A 19,476-nucleotide genomic window follows, 5' to 3' on the forward strand; every position below is an offset into this window, starting at 1 on the left:
CCCCCCCCCCCCCCCTTCGAGTTGCGATTTTAGCTTTGGCACTCACATGTTCCTGCTATGGTTGAATGATGGATTTATCAGTTATGTAATCAAAAAGTTTTTGTAAAGTTTTAGAACTTTTCCGGCTCATATCCCGCGATCATCCGAATTCAGCTCTTTCACCTAAAATCTTATCAATCCTAATCCTAACCTCAAAAACGGCCGCACCTTCGACTCCAATTCAAGATTGAAACTTCATTTGGGTTATTTTTTCAGGGTTATTTTCAGTTTTTTTTTCTGAGTAGTGGGTTTCATGTGTGGGAGTTAGTGTTTGAATACATTTTGCACCATCTGATTGCGTAAGTATACCTTGAATTTTAGCAGTTTCAGTGCGTCGCTTATTTTGGTGTCTTGTTTACCAACAGTCACTTCGGACTGTCAATTTTGAAACTGATAAGCTCAGAAAGTTCATTAATTTCATGATTGACATCAACTCAGTGCAATATGATGACTCTCCAAGGTAATCATTCAATTATCGGTCTTGTTTGTATCACCATCACTGCATGCTGAAAGTGGTACCGACAAGCGTTATCTGATGAGTTCTTAAACAACACACTTTGACTACCCAAAGGTTATGCTGCGTTAAGACCATCAATACATTTCGAAACTCATTTGAGCTATCTATTTTTGTAAACCCCCTGTAACTTTTCCAAAATGTGACGAGACAATCCAATACTCTGAAGATAGGAAGACATTTATATCAATAGTTTACACTCGAGTTAACATCAAAGAATCTTGTTTCAATGAAGGCGATTTGAGTCAGGTGCTGCGCTCCGATTTTTTGTCTACCAGAAGAAATCCTTTCTCGGTCCAAGGTCGTAACAATTTGTACCTTTAACGCAAGTGATTACTCACGATTCAATCTTCGATATCTAATCTGTGCAGCAAAAAAAAAATGCAAAAATATTTTGACAACATTGACACAACGTTCTGTCAATAAAATAGGGTCACTACATTGTTGTGGCGATGTTTTTGCACAGGTTTCCCAGGTAGGCTTTGGGGAACAGTGAGAGTCTTGATCTTCTTCTCTTCATCAAGTACCAGGCTATTATATTTCCTAATTTCTATTTTCTAAAAGGTACTTCTTTAGCTAAAATCTTAAATGCATTTTTCCTACAGCAATGTTGCAAATCTATTATACTTTATTTCATCAGAAGAAATCTAAAATTTTTCTTGCATTTTCTAATTTTGCTTCAGTACCTACCTAGTTCAAAATATTCAGGAAACTATTTCCAGGAGATACTTTTTTAGTTCGCTTCTCAAAATATTATTAGAGACTTTTATTAAATCTTGCAATGGAGGTATGCATTTTCGTACTGTAGCCATTGACGTATCAAACACATGGTTAATACAGCAACTTCACAAGTGTTTTGATTTCAGAATATGAATCGCCCATGGGGCCCTGATATTCTCGGCGTTTTGCGAGGAATTCAGTTGGTGGCCAATGCAAGTCTCAAGCAGCAAGAAAAAATCTGTCAGCAGAAATGGGCGAATTCCAGTGTCAAAGATCTTGTTTGTGATAACAAAGTTGTTGAAGAGAAAATTCAAAGTCTCCTGTCAGGACCTCCATCTATACAGGTAATGCTACCAAGAACGTTATGACTGTGAAACTGCAGGAAAATGTATCTGGGTTTGAGATGTACCTACCTAGCAGATTCCTGTCATATTTGATCAAATAAATGAAAAAAATACTTGATGTCCTTTCTTGAAAACTAGACTGATTTTTCTTCTCTATGTGAAAAATTCTCTGTGGATTTCAAGCAATAGCCTTCTCTGACAAAATTAAATAGGAGCAGAGATTTTGATAAACTGCTAACGAGGTAGGTACACGTTCCTGCAGTTTGACCCTCAAAAAGCAGCAAGCTGGAAACACTTGCTTCGAAAGTCAGCCATGTGACTTCTATGCCCACGGAATCGTGAAGGTGGCGTATGGGTAAAATGACAGATGAAGATGGTGACGACGTAGAATAGTAAAGCGTACACACGCGCATATTTTATTCTGGTTATCTAGATTTTTTGGTGTCTGCACTTTGCAAAGGACTATTTACATTGCATTTCACCTCGAATCTGGTAGGTAAGATTCACTCAACAATCGAAACTGGTGGCTCTTATCCAGCCTCATTCCATTCGATTGATCTGCAATTTTGAGTTTTGCTCTCCGTGTATACTCATAGAAGGATTTCAGGACAAAAATTATTCAAATTTTTCATCTTCTGTGAATGTCGCAAGAGAAATAATTTTCCTATTGAACACCCCTCTGCACTAAGTAAAATTACTTGAAAGTAATTTTTTATTAAATTTATCGATTTAAGTTGTTAAACATTGGCTTTTGAAGCTCAGGGAATTTAAGAAGCAAATAAATAAACATAGAAATACTCATAGTATTTCTGAGTGTACGGATCAATATATTTGTTGTAAAAAAATAGGATGATAGATTAGTGCTGGGTCAAAACCATTCAGTGGGAAAGCAAGGCCCAAAAATTTCAGTTAGAATAAAAAAATTTAGCTTTTCTTCCTGAGTGTCAGTGCAAGACTCAAATGTTTTGCTTTAATTCGATTTTTGGAATTTTTTGGCCTTGCTTTTTCTGCAGAACAATGTGGACCCAGTAGTATTCTATCATCCTCTTCTTTAATGTTTTGGCCCACATTTTTCAGCGTTTTTTTCTTGTCTGTTGTTAAATGAACCATGAACTGCCTGATTTATTATTTGTATTTTTCACTTTCAGGTTGACAAGATTATTACAGAAACTCTTCAAAGATCATCTATGGTTTTTGAGGGAATCAAAGGTTATATTGTCTATTACCAAGGTAAGACTTAGGGGTTTTGTTTTTTCAGCTCTCTTTGCTTCCTTTTTTACTTTTTGCTCTTAGTACCATTAACGTATTAAGTTTTGAATGCTGCCAGTTATTCTTTGCAATGTTTAGAGTCGAATTTTCTTACTTTTTTTCAGTTAAGTAATTTCCAACAAAATTAGTGTTAATGAAAACCCGGATATTTAAATCGATAATTGTGATCAATTTTCTTGTAGCCGCTGTCTTTCCCCATCACCCAGATTACCTATCTGCCATTTTTCAATGGGAAGCTACAGTTTGTATATTTTTCCAGGTGTTACCAGTGAAGGCGTAAATGAAAACCATCATTTTTCTGATTTTAACGGTGGGAAAGAAGATTATGCCTATGAAATAGATGCTCTATTACGACAACAGGCTGAACGTGATTTACAGCAATACAAAAATTCAAAGCAAACGCCATCTGCAAGTAGTAATCAGCCTATTCAGATCATTTATACAGAAGAAAATACCAATCAAGCCCCTAAATCATTAAACATGTCCAATATGTCTCAATCAGAAAAACGCAGTTCTGATCAAATTCCGACAAAGGATACTTCATCAGTATTAGCGTCGCTTGAAACACCACCGAAGGTCCTCTCTACACCACAGTCTGGACCAAGTCATGGATCCCGAAGCAAGACACACAACCTTGAGAAGATAGAAAAGAAAAGGCAACAGGTAAACTATTAACCATGTATAACTATTTATTTTGTTGAGGACAAACCTTTAACTAACCTCAGTAGGTAGTGAAAATTCCGAACGATTGTCGGGTTTAAATGATCAGTTAGACTAAAATTTAGCTGCTCTGATGGGAGAGGATCATCAAATCTATAAAAAAAATTGCGGCAAAATTATAAAGGCAAATATATTTCCCTCCAACTTCACTTGATGATCTCACCCTCTGAGTCCTGTTTTGTAGTTGAAGAAGATATAATTGTGTGCTGTATCTCGTTTTCAATGAACATTATTCCATTGTCCTAATGATTTCCTGCTTGTTAACAAGTTCCTTCTCACTTTTTACATTTCTTCAGCAGTGTAGCACTCAAAGCTTAAGAGGCGATTGATTTGGTCAAAATACAGGGAAGTCAAAAATGATGTGTGGGAAAACAAAAACTTAGGTAACGATGCCCTATTCTGTTGTTGAATATCGCTTTAACTTCACAACTTCACTCAAGATTTTTTCCTGACATAATGCACTGTTCAAAGAGAACCGTCAGATATTCACCCCACATACTTTTAAAATGTCCTTAACACATGATCAAGAACTGAAAATGAAAAAAAAGGAAGCATAAGTACTGGTTATCAGGTTTCATTACAATTAAATACAGTAAGACCTGGATTTATCAGATTTCACGGGACCGGAGGCCAAGTCTGTTGAATCGCGGAATCGGTTCAATCGCGCTGGTGGGTCTCGCTGAAGGAACCAGAGGATCGATCCGTTTAATCGCGGAATCCGATAATTCGAGGTCTCTTTGTATTATGTGTGGAGAAAGAATGAAAAATTGAGAATGGGGTTACAGCTTTTTTGCTTTGGGCAGCAATATTCAAGAGTGCGCTTGTGAAGTATGTGGAGAGTTCTTAGCCTCCCTATTTTTTTGATCGACCTTTCCATTTTGAAAACCCTTTTTTCCCCCTTAGAATTCCCAGAAGTGATGACCTTTTATTTTGCTCTTTATTGATAAATTTTCGGAATTTTTCATGTTGACAAGTGTGAGCTTGCCCTTTTCCTTTTCTTTTGACCTGTTAGGCAACAGTGGTTGCAAGGTTGGGAAGTTTCTATATTGCTGCTGGCTGATTATTGAAATCGATGGACAAAACAATAGGCAAACGGGTCAAAGGGAAAATGAAGCAATCATAATGGTTGAAACAGGTGGTCATCATAGACTAAGGAGGAAAGTGGACTAACTATAGGGTCTCAGGTAGGCTGCTGTCAATTGCAACTGCGATTGCCACCACCCGCTTCCACTGGGAGGATCGCTCAATTTTCTCTTTGTCTCATTTGTCTATAGCTTTGCCTATCAATTTCAATCATCAACCTGCTAGTACTCTCTAGCTCATACTGATTCATGACCTATTTTTATGATTAAATCATCTAGTCAACCACTCTTACTCAGAATTCTCTTTGTCTCTGCCCCCTGATAATTCATTTTAGTTCATTATTCTATTTCAAAATGTAATGCTGCTATTATCAGCTTTTCTATATTGTGATCAGTTGAATGAGGTTGCCAAACAACGTGCCGTTCCATCTACTCGTTTGAGCCGCATGTTTTCCTTCGGAACGCTAGCAGCTGGCCTAGGTGTTGGGACAATAGCAGAAATAACTCGCCGCTCCCTAGGGTTACATGATGCTCCTTCTTCCTCAGGTGCTACATTGGATAAAGCATTTCTCACCCCAGCAAATGCACAAAGAATCGTCAACACCTTGTGCAAAGTCAGAGGTACTATCATTAATTTACTTAATTTAATCTCCACAGAATTAATGTATAAACTGATTAGTGCATTTACTTAAACAAGTCTATTGATGTTAGAACTTATTAAGTTGAAACACCAGCAACAGTGCTGGTTGGTTATATGGTTAAAGTAGTTTGTTGAGAGCGCCAGGGTTCTTGTTCCAAATCCCAGGCATGCAGATAATGCTCGATCAGACGCATGTCTGGGTGTAAGAAAAAGCTTTTAAGATAAGAAATAAAGGCTAATTTTTAGCATTTGTTGATCAAAAATAAAAGGAAATAAGGAGAAAAAGGTCCTTTTTTTTAAAATTGGAGGGAAATTTTGGGGAAAGTTGAGCAGAAAAATGATGAAAGTTGGTGCGTAGGCTTGTGAAAACATGTAAGCTTGAAAGATTCTGCACCTCTGCCCAATTTTTTTTAAGACACCTAAAGAATTGGTATTGTCACGTGGGTTCACAAATCGCTCCGAGATGGTTCCTCATAAGATATTTAAACAATGCGCACTTGGCCTCATTTTATGGCCATAGAATACATTACTGCCAATTAGCCTATTTTCCACACATTTGATTCAATGTAACTTTCCGAAAATACAATCCTGATGCACTGTATCCAGAAACTCACCAAATTGGCTCAAATTTTGAAGAGCTTATTTTTTTTTCAAGAATAGAATAGAAGAATAGTCGATTTTTCAACATAACGGAAATAAGACGCATCCTGTTGCACCCCATCTTCATATATCAAATTATGTCACTTTTAAAATATGATCAACTCAGATGAGTTTCAAGAATTACTTTTAGGTTTCCGCTAGATTTTCAATTTGTTTAATACATCGGAAAAATTTTGAGCAATGCTTGAACACAAAAATAAGGACTAATTGAGGATGTGTTCCAAAATGACTTCTATATTTTTTGTCATGCAGGTGCTGCTTTGAAGATCGGTCAGATTCTTAGTATTCAAGATAACAACACTATAAGTCCGGAGTTTCAAGAGGCTTTTGAAAGAGTGCGGCAGGCTGCTGATTTCATGCCAACATGGCAAGTTGAGGTACATATATCTTATTTTTTTGGTTTAGTGTGTAGGGCAAAAACTTATGAAAGTAATCCCTTAACCCCACCATAACTCTTGATATCCGGATTCCCATCTCAGGACTGAACATGTTGATGAAAAATATCTGTATTGTATACATCTTAAGCTCGATTCAACTCAAAGCAAAATTGTAAATAGAGAAATCTTAAGGGAAGTAACCCCAAGAGAAGGTGTCTCTGGGTAGGATATGATGCATAACGCAGAAGACTTATTTTGACCCATAAACGCAACGACTGACTGGAACTCTTTGCATCGTACCATTATGTCTTCAAGTTGACATTCCAATCAAATAATTACATTTAAATAAAGTAGATGTGTCGTTACTGGATCTGTAATGTTAAAATCAATAATCTGCGAAGCTCAAATAATATCTTTTTAAAATAATATGACGAGTTTTTATTTTGGATGAAAATCATCCATTTGGTCTAATCTTCTCTCCCGCAGTAAAAGAGGAAATAATCATTTTAACGAGGAATTTTCTTGTTTTTCAGAAAGTACTAACATCGCAACTGGGTCCTGATTGGAGATCCAAATTAGATGTTTTTGAAGATAAACCATTTGCCGCTGCATCAATAGGTCAGGTTCACTATGGGGTGCTCAAAGACGGAACAGAGGTTGCCATCAAAATTCAGTACCCTGGTGTTGCAGAGGGCATAGAGAGCGATATAAACAACCTTGTCTCAGTCATGAAAATTTGGAACATATTTCCTGAAGGTATCTATCTATGATTTTGCCATTAATGTCAAAAAACTTTCTCATGACGTGTCGTGCATTCTAAATTCTACCAACTCTCACATAGAAAATAAGGAAGATTTTATTTATCCATAATGGAGCTTTTGCATATGTCAGGAATTTGCAAATAAAGTAACTTTTCTGCGGTGAAATTTCACGTGAGATGCCATGGTGTCCCTGGTGTTCTTTAAACTGAGCTCCTGAGCTTGCGTTAGGTTGTTTTCAAAAAAAAATTATTTCAAGAAATGCTTTGACAATAAATGACTGTCTTTAATCAGTATGCTATTCTGTGATTTTCTTGTCTCATGATACCAATAAGTAGTTTAAAAGTGAAAAATTGTTGTTCTCAGGAATGTTCATTGACAATGTTGTCGAAGTTGCCAAACGAGAGCTCTCCTGGGAAGTGGATTACGTCCGTGAAAGAGAATGTACCTTGAAATTCAAAGAACTTCTGAAGCCTTATCCAGAATATAAAGTACCTGATGTAGTTGGTATGTATTCTTATATTTTTCATCCACATCATGAACGATTCGTAACGAATGCGGTTAAGTTTTCAAACAGAACTAATTTCTGTGGTCTCTCAAATATTTGGACAACAAGTATTTTGAATCAGAAGTATTTAGACAAATTTGGCAAATATGCACTGGCCAAAACTCCTTAGGAAGCCAATATTAAAAAAAATTTCAAATGATTAAAATCAAACTGAAAGAAAGATGCATTGATGTGACAGGCTATTAGTACGTATCTACTTATTATTTGTTTTGCATGTAAGTCCATTTTCTGATAGTGCAGATTTGCTCAGCTTTGTTCACCCTAACAGCCTAAAGTCCTTTTTTTCTTGTATAATTTCATTTAAATATTTATTATCCTTGAATCCTAAATTCAAAGAGCTTTTATTCATGTAATGTACCTGTTTGAAAGAATTTTATTGAAATGTTCTTAGGGGTTCATATTATGTAGTCATATAACTGTAGTATTCATAATATTCTAATCAAGTCATCGTAATATCATTTTCCGACTATTTTTTCATTTTTTCCCTTCTACTTATTTTTATTTTTACATCTGGTGCGTACATGTTATTAAATTGTTTAGACAGTGGTCGTCCCGACTCAGATTCGCCATTTTTTTTTGCAGATGAGCTGTGTTCGGAACAAGTGTTCACAACAACTTTTGTTGAAGGTGTTCCTGTTGATAAGTGTGTAGATATGGATGAAGCTACACGGAAACATATTTGTTATCTAGTCATGCAGTTGTGTTTAAGGGAGCTCTTCACATTCAGATACATGCAAACGGATCCTAATTGGTCTAATTTCTTTTACAATCCAGAAACAAGGCAGGTGTGTGGCGTACCTCTTAATTTAATAATTCAAAAGCACATACATACCACCATACAATGAATAAGCACTGGAAAATGAAATTTGTTTGAATAAAATATCAGTTTCCGAGTTTAACACAAGTGCACCAAGCTGCATTTTGGAAAAAAATTAACAGGGACAAGAGATGTAAAATAAAATTTCATTTTGCTGAAATGTTGAATTTTATTTTACGTGAAATTTCAGCGATCAGGGGCTGTGTATGCAACTCGCAACAATTATCCAAGAATCCGTGGAAAAACTTCAAAATTTGACTCATGATATTTTTTTTTAAAAAAAATTTCATAACAAAAGTTTCTCTGTTTCCATGCACACACAATTTCATTTAATAAAGTTTCTTGAAATGTTGCTAGTCTGTGTAGGGACAGTTTTGAATTCACTTACTCGTTACTTTTCATCTGCCAAAAATTCAAAGTAAAAAAAACATATATGTAGAACGAGAGAATAAACTTTTAACTTCGTCCTCAACATCAAGTCCTAAAAAAGATTAAACCTCAAACTTCTCTCTTTAAGTTCTAACTTGGTGCATTTTACAAAAATGTGAATGCAGAATGTCGCATCCCTAAATTTCAAAGACCTTTTTTTCAAAAGACCCTCCTGACTCTTTTAATGCAGTTATGTACAAATTTTATATGTTTTTGCAGTTGGTTTTGTTGGATTTTGGAGCATCAAGAGGCTACAGTTCAGAATTTTTAGACAAGTACGTGGAGATTATAAAAGCAGCTGCCGATGGGGATAGAGCCGAAGTTTTACGTCTCTCTCAGCAAATGGGATTTTTGACTGGATTCGAATCGAAGGTACAGTCTTTTAAATACTTACACTGGTAAAATAAGAGCAATTTGTTTCAGATTACCAGGAATAAAGGGACGTCCATAGATGGGATAGTTTTCGGGAAATCATATTATTGACAATAAATGCTTTTTCCGCAAAAAAAAATAAATTTTCTGCGATAGCAGAAATTTTATTTTACAATTGACTCATTCAGCAAGGAAAAAGTATTTCAAAGGTTTAGCTTTTTGTGTCATTTGAACTTTGTTCATCGCAAGCGAGCCTTCCTTCGTGGCAACATAATTATTTAAGTCCACATTTCCATTTTGTAATTTGCTTTATGATCTAACTTAACATACGACTTTTACTTATTTCAATAAACTTTCAAGTATATATGTCTAGATTTTTGCAGAATCAGCCTAACTTTATCAGATGTTGCCTAATTTTCTCTGCTTTATTTTTGTAACAAATATCAAAGCAACGCTGAAACTTAAAATTTTGTGAGTTTATTCTTCATGATCTCAGCTAAATTCACAGAACGTTTGAATGCATTAAATAGTTTAGTTCTTGGATGAACAATTAAAACATGTGAGAAAATTCGGCAACATGAAATGTAGTTAGGCCAATTTAAGTATAAACCGTCCAAATATAATGTAAATGTTAGTAAATCCTTTTTTATAATTTTCAATTGTATTTTCTGATCTTTTCAGATAATGGAAGAATCTCACGTGGATGCCGTAATGATCCTCGGTGAGGTTTTTGATAAAGATGCTGGAGAGTTTGATTTTGGTCTCCAACAAACAACTGGAAAAATCCAAAAATTGGTGCCCACCATAATTACTCACAGACTCTGCCCCCCTCCCGAGGAAATTTATTCACTTCATCGTAAACTATCAGGTGAGGAGTTTTTGCCTTCTTAAGAGTACGTTAGAGAATATAAGAAAAAAGATCCGTCCTCTTTGGAGGGAATTTCCAAGGAAAGGTATTTCCAAAGAAGAAAAGTAATTTTACAAGTGAAAATTTTCGATCGGCAATTTTCATGATTTCCGATCATACTTTTACCTCTAAATAAAGATTTCTCAGCTCTTAATGTAATTAAAAACAATGCCACATATGTGGGCGATTTTAAGGTAACTTTCTTTTCTGTTCAGTTTTCTTTATTTTTAGTTATACGAATTAAAAATTTGTATTATTGTTTTTCAGGAGTGTTTCTTCTCTGCGCAAAACTGAAAGTGAAAATGGCCTGCAGACAAATGTTTCTTGATGTCTACAAGTCTTACAAAAAAGGTCTATGATCATCGATTATTTTTGTACCATGAAAAGTACAAATACGTGTCTCCTGTAATTCACCTCATTTGTCCCGGTGACTTTTATGTGCCGCACTTAACAAATTAATTGTAGGGCAAGTGACCTGTCAAGGTCGTACTCAGACTCATCCTTTGAAAGAGGTAAAGTTGAATGTAGAGTAGCCACTTACTATTTAGAAATAATATTCTGTTTTAAGAAAGCCATGAAGGAGGGAAATTTTTAAAACTAAGATTTACTAATTGCAATAGTTGTTAGTGAACTAACCTATTCTCTCGACACATTGGAGGCTTTGTGGAGTTCCTATTAGTACTGGCGAAAATAATATTATGAAGGTTGAAACAGACGCTTCTATTAAAATGTATTCCTCCGCTCGCACAATGAATAGGGGCCCTTCAAAAATTCCTCTCTGGTGGAGTATGTATTTTAATTTTAGGCATTTCAGCTCTCCAGTAAAAGGGCAGAAACTAAAAAAAAAAGTGTTAAATAAAGAGTGTAGGTATTCAAAGTTTACTATTATTTTTAACTATGTTTTAAGCGCTAGAAGTGTCTCAGATCTGAAATAAATAATTTATATTGAAGTTCATGGACTTTTTAGCATAAAAATTCAATATGCGTAAAATGGTTGGAGAAACATTTTCTTGGCTCTAAAAATTAGTGAATTGACCAGCAATTTCCCCAATTGACAGTGATATAGTGCATGGGAATGGGCCCCATTTTCTCAAGAGCTTTACAATGCCTCAAATTGGTGAAGAGAAAAGAGAAGAGAAGTAAAGTTTGGATTTTGGTCCCCCCCCCCCCCCCCCAAAGGAATTCAAGACAGAGAGGTAGGAGAATCCTCTTCTCTTGTTCTGGTTTTTAGTAGATAATGGGCTGGAAAAGTATTTGGTTATCCCTTCTTTGCTTGTCAAATACAGTGAGACCTCAAATTATTTCGGTTTAACGGATTCGGCCTCCGGTCCCGTGAAATCCGATAAATCGAGGTCTTACTGTAATTCTGAAATTCAGGGTATCACAAATATTGAATTTATCTCCTAAATTGATTCAAACTAATGTTTACAACTATCACAACCTTCCAATGAAAGGTTCTTAGTACTAGAAGTGACTCAGGTCTAAAAGTAATCATTTAAATAATCAAGTATCAATGTTCGTTCATCTTAGCATAAAAATTTAACATCCAACAGGAGCGCACCAAGCCGCATAAAGTTAAAAGCGAGAAAAAGAGGTTTGAAGTTACATCCCTCAATTAGACTCAATAATAAAGAAAAAGTTGGACCACGTTAAACAGAAAGGAACCAAGCCACATCAGTTATTGCCAAATTTAATTAGGCAATTTAATTTTTTACATGAAAACGGTTGTGCGGATTTTCGTGCAAATTTCAGTGGATTTTCTCCATAGTACGAAGCAAATTGCTTAGAATCTTTAAAGGCATCCTCACAAACGTTCTTTCGTAAAAAATTAAATTACCTACTTAAATTTGACAACAGCTGATGTGGCTTGGTTCCTTTCTGTTAAACGCGGTCCAGTTAACCCACAATTTTCATGCTCAACATATTGTTTCTTGACCTTAAATTTTTGACAAGAGTAGATAGCATTAAAAACTTCTTCGAACTCATCTTCTATGCAGATGCGACTTGATGTGCAAAAGGCGGTCCAAATGACATGAAATTCATCTTTGTAGGTGTCTCTCTCCTTTATTCAGCTCGAGTTTTAATTAACTGTTTAGTTAAGTTGATGTTTAAGTAAGTTTTAACCCGTATGAGTGGAAGTGGTGGGAAAAGTTCAATAGAAAGCTTCTTCTCTCCATGTCTACCACACTTAATTTGAAATTCCCTGAATGTGTTTACTATGACTGTGATAAAAAAGTTCAACCAATGCACAACACTAATATCATGGTTTATTTATTTCTCCCAGCACCTTTGAAATCATTCTGCCGTGCTAAGGAAGAACGCTGTATGAACCTTCAGACGTTGCCAAATTTCCTTTGATTAAACGTGAATTTCTTGTTCAACTTATGAATATTTTCCTCCAAATTTTTCAGATAATTTTTTTCGCAATTTCACCTAAAGATTCTGAAATTTTCAAGTAAAAATATTCACAAATTTCCTTAAAAATGAGCATCTTATTGACGGAAATTTGGCAACTCTTGAATGTTCATACGGCGTTCTTCCTCAGCACAGTAGCATTGTGAAAGTTCCTCGTTTAGAATAGGGTATCTGTATCGTTGATTTAGTGCTGCCACTTATGTTCGCTCGAAGTCCGAAATCAACAATAATCTAATGGCATAGAATAATGACTACCAGAAAGGCACGGTCGGTCATCTTTACTTCAATTTTTGGAACCTCTTCACCTCTCATTTGGCTTACAGCTTTAATTTTCCCGCCAAAACAGTTCCGCTTTCATCCTGCAGCCCTGGCTTAACCTGCTGTTTCCAATTTAGCTCAGAAACGGTCCCAAGTTCGCTTCTATAAGGTAGTAATGTCGATGGCCTAAGTGCAAAACCACGCACATCCATTGCCATATATCACAATTTCCATCTCAATTTTATCTTTTTCATTGGAAAACAAGCCAACTCTATGGCTTGAAATTTATACAGAATATTCTGCTGACAAAGAAGATAAATCACGCAAGTTTTCGAGAAAATACGGTCACTAGTCTCCAAAAGAAAAAATAAATTTAAGAGAAAGTCTGCAACATCTTAAACGTGTTATGCCACGAGTTACATGGTGTTATATTTTGGCCATCGATATGTGATATTACTCTGATGGACAATTTGATCTTAGAAACCAACAGTTACCTTTCTAGCTGGTCATTATTTCATGCTATTTGTTTGCTAATCTGCATTGACAATCAGACAAAAGAATTCCTACATTCATATTTTTATTTTTTGAAATTTACTTTTTATCAAAATTTTACAAGACAACATAATCAAAACAACATAATTTAAAAAAATCGAAGTTTGAACAAAAAAAGGATTAGGTATTCAATTTACAGAGGTGATACGATCACTTAAACCCAAAACAACAAACAAGCATTGCACCGGTACGAATGTCCTTCGTTACTTTCTAAAGAAACTAACCAACTATATTCTTGAAATCTCAAAGTGTGATTTTTTTACCTGAAGAAGCATTGAAGTTTAAAGGGGGCGAAAATGTCAACCTCACATAAGAAAAAGGCATTACAGTGTTTCGGAGTCTCCTCCGACAATTTCTTTTTTTACGTTGAAACTACTAGATCATTCACTTAAGATCAGTGCTGAAGATACCATTGAAGTATGAAAAATATTCAATTGAAATCCCATCTCTTTACAAGCATTTCTTCCGATGTTAAAAATTAAAAACGTAATGGTAAATTCTGCAACACTCAAACTGAGAGGTGAGAGGTTTCCTTCAATTTTGGATAGTTATCTTGCAGGAAAATCGAAATATAAATGGATATTCTGACTGCTCAAAATTGATGTGCAAGAGGGTATTAAATCCAGGCTGTTGAGAATTAATTTCAAGTTTGATAGATTGTTTCCAACTTTACACACATTAATTTTGACGCAAGTTTTCTAAGAAAAGAAGTACGTACAAAGTCAAACCTTGTGATATACTTCCAGCTCTTGAAACCTAAGTACTTGAAATCACCAGCGCCATTGATTGATCTGCGATTTAAACCTATGGAAAAGGATCGATTATCAGGGATTTCGCTTCACAATGAAAAACTCAATAATCGATTCCTTGCCATAGTTTTAAATGAGAAAAAAACAATTTGTAGTTGTTGATTCACGCCTTGCCACTTTAATAGATATTTTTCATACAATAATTCATGACCAAGTATGAAAGTCTCTTCTCTTGAACAGAGGAATCGGATCTGTTTGCTTGACAGAAATCTATAATCAATGATAAATCCTTAGTTACTTATCTACTTAGACGCTTAGAAAATAGAATACCTTCATCTTACTCTTAGGGTGCTTGATCAATCTGTCTTACAAAAGTTACAATCTCCTTGGCCCACCCATTGCCTCCAATTCAATCTCCAATTGTTTCAGTTCAGAATCTGGGATATACCTTACTTTTTCGTGCTCCGGTAAATGCTCATGAACATGCATTTTAACACCCTCAGGAAGAGCTGCTTCAATAATTTCTAGGAACAGACTTAGATCGTGGCTATACACATCAGATATCTGCAAAATTCAAAGAGAAACATTCATTGAAATTACACACATAAACAAAAGAATATCCTTAAGTATTGTGCATGGAATACCATAAATTTGTGCGCTAACTAAATTTCGATAGGTATTATGTTCTTAATACACCCTTTTAAACAAGTTGAGATTTTAAAATTTGACTGGACTGGCTTGATTTCAGTTCGATTATGACCTGGAAATTTTGGTCCATGCAACAACCCCTGTTGATTTTGCTCGATTTTGGACAAGAAATAAAATTTCGAGATTAGTGTCAAATCCCATGTATATCGAGGCATAAAATCAATAATTGCACATGGTCCAGAGGCTTTTTGTGGCTTCCCAATTCAAGGAACGGGAGTTTTTGCCTAATTTGGCGATTCACTAGCATGCGTCTTATTCACCAGTTGCGCGATCTTACAGAAATCATGAAATTTTACCTGTACGTTTCGTTCATAGATTTTGAGATCATATTCACTATCTGTAATGGCACTTCTCGGCATAAATTTCTTGACTTTTAAATGTTGAGGTGGTAAAGCCCATCTGAAACCGAGAACAGCAAAATCAATTAGTAAAAATACAGTGAGAAACCAACAGTGACTGGTTATTCCGATATTATTTTTAAATATCTTCCAAAGGAAGACCAAATAGAAAGATAAAGTTTAATATATGACACTTCAGTTTCTGAGGTATTAAACGCACATGAATGCTTAACAAAACTGCGCGGTGTAATTGAATCAGTATTTTTTAAGAAAGCATTATTTAAAATCTTTTTTTTTTTTGTGAATTTTTGAACCCTCTGGTTCTCCTTACCATGTTATTCAAGAAAGCAGTGGTAGTCCGCTCCTTGGAACGCAAGTGACAAACACACAGGAATGCAAATATTAGGTAAAAAGAGTATCAAAAATTCAAAAAAAAAAAAAAAAGATTTTAAAAAATTGAACTCCTGCCCTTGTAAAAGTACTGATTCAATTAATAGAGAGCCAAAAAAAGAGAATGAAGGTAATTTGTATCTTTTTGATGGTCCAATTACCTAGACCGGTTTAAGTTGTGTATAAAGATTAATTTACTGAAGAGAACAAGAGAGTTAATTTGAGATTGATTTAGGATGTAACTTAAACCTGCTTATATTTCCTAAATTACTCTTTCCCTTGTGCAAGCAGGTATTAGGTATAAATACATATATGTATAAGATAAATTAATATGCATCAGCCAGAAGGTCATATGGGACAGGTCAAGCTTAAAAAGCATAGCTACTGATAAGAAAATTTGAACAAATAGTTGAGACAAACAGAAATTTACGAAAACTTTTCCAACTACCTAAGCTACAACTTGGATTTTAGATACTTCCCAACGTTTTAATGACAGCCATCCATCGTTAGTCCATTAATTGCTTTAAGTAAGTACGAATAAAATGGCTGTGCATTAGTCGGATGCATCTTTTGATTTTTCTTGAAATGTTTTTTTTTGGGGTTGTTTTAGGCATCCTCAATCTCAGCTCATCCTCATTGGCTACTGATAGTAACTAATAGAGGTTATAAATCATGCAAAGAAACAAGACATTTTAATCTTAAATCAATTTCACAAAATGATGCAACGGAAGGAAAATCCACAGCTGAAGGAGTGAACAAATTTTTTACCCATCTTCGACATCGATTAACATAGCTTCTGCAGTGTGATGAACAAACTTTTGATAATTTTCGAGGACAGGATAGTCATAACCTTTGATTTGAATATTCAATCGATCGTACATCGGGATAGGAGACTCCATAAGCTTCAGGTAATCTGGCTCATAAATCTTGTCCAGCGATACTTTAGATGTGGAAAATGATCTGGACATTAATTTCCCAGTAAAAACCTGAAGAGGTATTTTCGGCAAAAACCTCAACTAGAAAACAGAAAAGGGGGAAAAAGGTGAGACAAGCAAAGATATTTTTAAGAGTTGCAGAGTCAAAAGTAGGATAAGCAGGACTTCTTTGATAAGCAGAGCATCTTTCCTAGGACAATATAGTAAGCAAATACTAATTTGGTCGGTTACAATCATCACTCAGTTGTATGATGAATCAGTAGTATACAGGGTTATTCAAAAGTCACGCACCACTGGTCATGATGGGGGTAGCCATTTGAAATTTTTGAGTAGCAACCCCCCCTCTCCCTGAGGGGCTCAAAAACTGGAAAGTACCTTAAAATGTTTCCCTCTCAATAGGAGGAAACACGCCACAAACCGCAAATCAGTATCTTCATTAAAACTAAAGTTATGGCCAACGGTGCGAGACTTTTGAACAACCCTGTGTAATTAGCTGTGAAATACCACAATATGTCGTCCTCCTGAAGTAAAAAACCTCCATCAAACAACGATGGAATTGAGTCTAATTAAAATCTGTTACAGAATTCAATATTCCTGATATTATACGGTATCAAAATAGCTAGTGATTGATTACCACAAGTACGCATCTTATGTTTTCACATTGTAGATTTGTGTTGATTTCTCATCTTTGAGCGGATGGCACAAATGATGTAAAACCTGTGGCTCGATTATTAAATCCATAACAAGACAGGGTAGAGCCCCAACTTATCTACACAATATAACACATTTCAATGTCTCATCATGTCATGAGCCCTCTAGCACGTATCCAATTGTTGCTCTCATTTAATAGGAATCCCGCAGCCAAGAATGACTATTTTCTTCATGAGAGCAAGACCAATTCTTTGGAAAATTTAGCAAAATTCTCGTCGAGCAGAGCATAGAGTACATAGAGTCGTAATGTAAGCGGGTGAGCTGGCGCCACTTTTAAGCATTTTCCAGGTCCCGAATTCCGAGACTCCTGTGTGACGCCGGGTCACTTTTTCGATACATAGTCGATTGTTTGCGATACACGGGTACCCGGCCATCCGATGTAAACAAAGAAGATAGGAATCACTACGTATTCCACACCGCCATTTTGGATCGAACATGGATCGAAAAAGTGACCCGAACTCGGTGCACACCGGGCTCGGAACTCGTCGAGCAGAACATGGCGCCAGCTCTCCCACTTACATTACAACTCTATGTACTCTATGGCAGAGACATGCAGCATGAGAACACTGAATCTACAACCGTAGGCAACGCTACAACCTCAAACAACATCTGATGGCGCTTGTCCGGTTTCATTTCCACTCATCAAACAATAACCCAACCTTCAAAACAATCAGGTCTTTATTGTGCTCGTAGCACTTTTAATTACTTACAGCCATGATTCTTTCGATGATCTCTAAAGATTTTTCGACAAATCACAGAGAAAAAAGCGACTTGGAGATGGTGCAGGGCGATTGAAGAGTTTCAGCGACACGGATCATCACAGGAGAAAATGCGCGAGAAATGGATGAAATGATGTTGGAGTCCCGATTCCAGAGAATACGCCGAAGAAACTACTGCTACACTAACCGAAAGTTTTAAAGCTTTCCACAAAATCACAAGGTTCCCTTGATTTCTTCTTTTAGTTCTACTTTCTTTTTTCGTCTTTTATCTGATTTTCTCATGAACTGTTTGAGGTTATATTTTGAAATCGCTCGGCTCTCACTTGCTCAGTGTTGCCAGAGTTAGAAGTTATACTTAATTCCACAAAAACGCATCAACCAATCAACTTCCACCTACCTGAAGCGGGAAAATATAAATCGACGGACTCTTGAGGGCCTCCGCGCTGGCCAGAAAAGAAGGCGGCATAAAAAAGAGAGAAACTTAACAAGATTAGAGATGAAGGTAAATTATTCCATGAAAATTTACAATGCTGTTAAATTTGAGAGACATATCGACGGTGCAAGTCGGCAATCACATAACTCGTTTGCGGTGTCTGAAAATCTCCGCAACTATGTTATTTTTTTAGAGGAGAACAGATGGACATGATTCCTTGCAGTTTTTGCAGAATTTTCCTCGCACATAGAAGAAAAATCACGGCAGTTTTAAGGAGTTACCGTTGAGTAGTTTTCCGTTCAAAGAATAAAGTATGACAGGAAGTCTGCGACGTCGCAAATCGAGTTATGTGATTGCCGACTTTCACCGTCGATATGAAACATCCATTTCAGGGGCAGGATATATGCAACCCACACCAACAAACACCAGGACTAAATATAATATCGCGACGCAATTTCCAGTGATTTCAATTAAAATAATTTATAAAATTATTGTAAATTTTTTCAGAGAATCTGTGCGTATCTTTTAAAAAATATCAATTGAAATTGAAGCATTAAATGTGGTTTGCAACGCTGCAGTCGAGGAAAATAAGCTCCCTTTCGCATGGAACCATTGATATTTGAGTTCGTTTACGGCAGGCGTGACATACAACTATTTGACCACGGGTGTAAGCATGTTGCAGCTTCGCCGGATTGAAGGCGCGTCAAACTGCGAGGACGTCTTGACCGCCCTGCCAACTCTGACGGGTGGGACGAACGCTACAATCGCTGCGACACTTAAACGCTGCGTCATTATTTATGACTCCCATCTAATTTTCATCATAAAAAACAAAAATAACCATCCTTATAACTAAGATTTAAAATCAGGAACCGTGGTTATTTTTCGGTAAAAAGAAAAAAAGGAAAATACGACTAAATATAATATCGCGACTAAATTTCCCGTGACTTCAATTAAAATCGTTCATAATATTATTGTATATTTCTCAGGGATTCTGTGCGTATCTTTAAATAAATATTGATTGAAATTGAAGCATTAACTGTGGTGTGCAACGT

The 19,476-nt window shown here is 35.9% G+C and overlaps 2 protein-coding genes across 3 annotated transcripts; one reads left to right on the forward strand and one right to left on the reverse strand.

Moving 5' to 3' along the window:
* The first annotated feature begins 15 nt into the window (after positions 1 to 15).
* Positions 16 to 12,474, forward strand: Coq8 (ubiquinone biosynthesis protein COQ8, mitochondrial). Of its 2 annotated transcripts, none has more exons than XM_019061257.2 (12): positions 16 to 338; positions 1,420 to 1,617; positions 2,766 to 2,847; positions 3,146 to 3,549; positions 5,084 to 5,309; positions 6,241 to 6,365; positions 6,899 to 7,121; positions 7,490 to 7,630; positions 8,274 to 8,476; positions 9,157 to 9,309; positions 9,991 to 10,177; positions 10,484 to 12,474. In XM_019061257.2, the coding sequence occupies exons 2-12, from the start codon at positions 1,423 to 1,425 to the stop codon at positions 10,573 to 10,575; spliced, it is 2,031 nt and encodes a 676-aa protein (XP_018916802.2). In that variant the 5' UTR covers positions 16 to 338; positions 1,420 to 1,422; the 3' UTR covers positions 10,576 to 12,474. The 2 variants fall into 2 exon arrangements, with proteins under 2 accessions (XP_018916802.2, XP_018916803.2); XM_019061258.2 differs by lacking the exon at positions 16 to 338 and adding an exon at positions 362 to 499.
* Positions 12,475 to 13,449: 975 nt separating this feature from the next.
* mRpL48 (mitochondrial ribosomal protein L48) lies at positions 13,450 to 18,298 on the reverse strand. Its single transcript, XM_019061259.2, has 4 exons — positions 17,983 to 18,298; positions 16,395 to 16,642; positions 15,195 to 15,297; positions 13,450 to 14,754 (listed from the first exon to the last, which is right to left on the reverse strand). The coding sequence occupies exons 1-4, from the start codon at positions 17,986 to 17,988 to the stop codon at positions 14,566 to 14,568; spliced, it is 546 nt and encodes a 181-aa protein (XP_018916804.2). The 5' UTR covers positions 17,989 to 18,298; the 3' UTR covers positions 13,450 to 14,565.
* Between the last annotated feature and the right edge of the window lie 1,178 nt (positions 18,299 to 19,476).

This window comes from Bemisia tabaci, chromosome 3 (genome assembly GCF_918797505.1).
Source record: "Bemisia tabaci chromosome 3, PGI_BMITA_v3".
In the NCBI taxonomy this organism is placed as follows: Eukaryota; Metazoa; Arthropoda; class Insecta; order Hemiptera; family Aleyrodidae; genus Bemisia; species Bemisia tabaci.

What these genes read in the sequence shown, in the direction of transcription:
- Coq8 (XM_019061257.2), top strand. Translation starts at nt 1,423, where the DNA reads ATGAATCGCCCATGGGGCCCTGATATTCTCGGCGTTTTGCGAGGAATT. An exon ending in TAGAAAAGAAAAGGCAACAG is followed by an intron (nt 3,550 to 5,083) that starts GTAAACTATTAA and finishes TATTGTGATCAG; the next exon opens with TTGAATGAGGTTGCCAAACA. An exon ending in TAAAGTACCTGATGTAGTTG is followed by an intron (nt 7,631 to 8,273) that starts GTATGTATTCTT and finishes TTTTTTTTGCAG; the next exon opens with ATGAGCTGTGTTCGGAACAA.
- mRpL48 (XM_019061259.2), bottom strand. An exon ending in TTAATCGATGTCGAAGATGG is followed by an intron (nt 15,298 to 16,394) that starts GTAAAAAATTTG and finishes TCTCGGTTTCAG; the next exon opens with ATGGGCTTTACCACCTCAAC. An exon ending in TCTATGAACGAAACGTACAG is followed by an intron (nt 14,755 to 15,194) that starts GTAAAATTTCAT and finishes TGAATTTTGCAG; the next exon opens with ATATCTGATGTGTATAGCCA.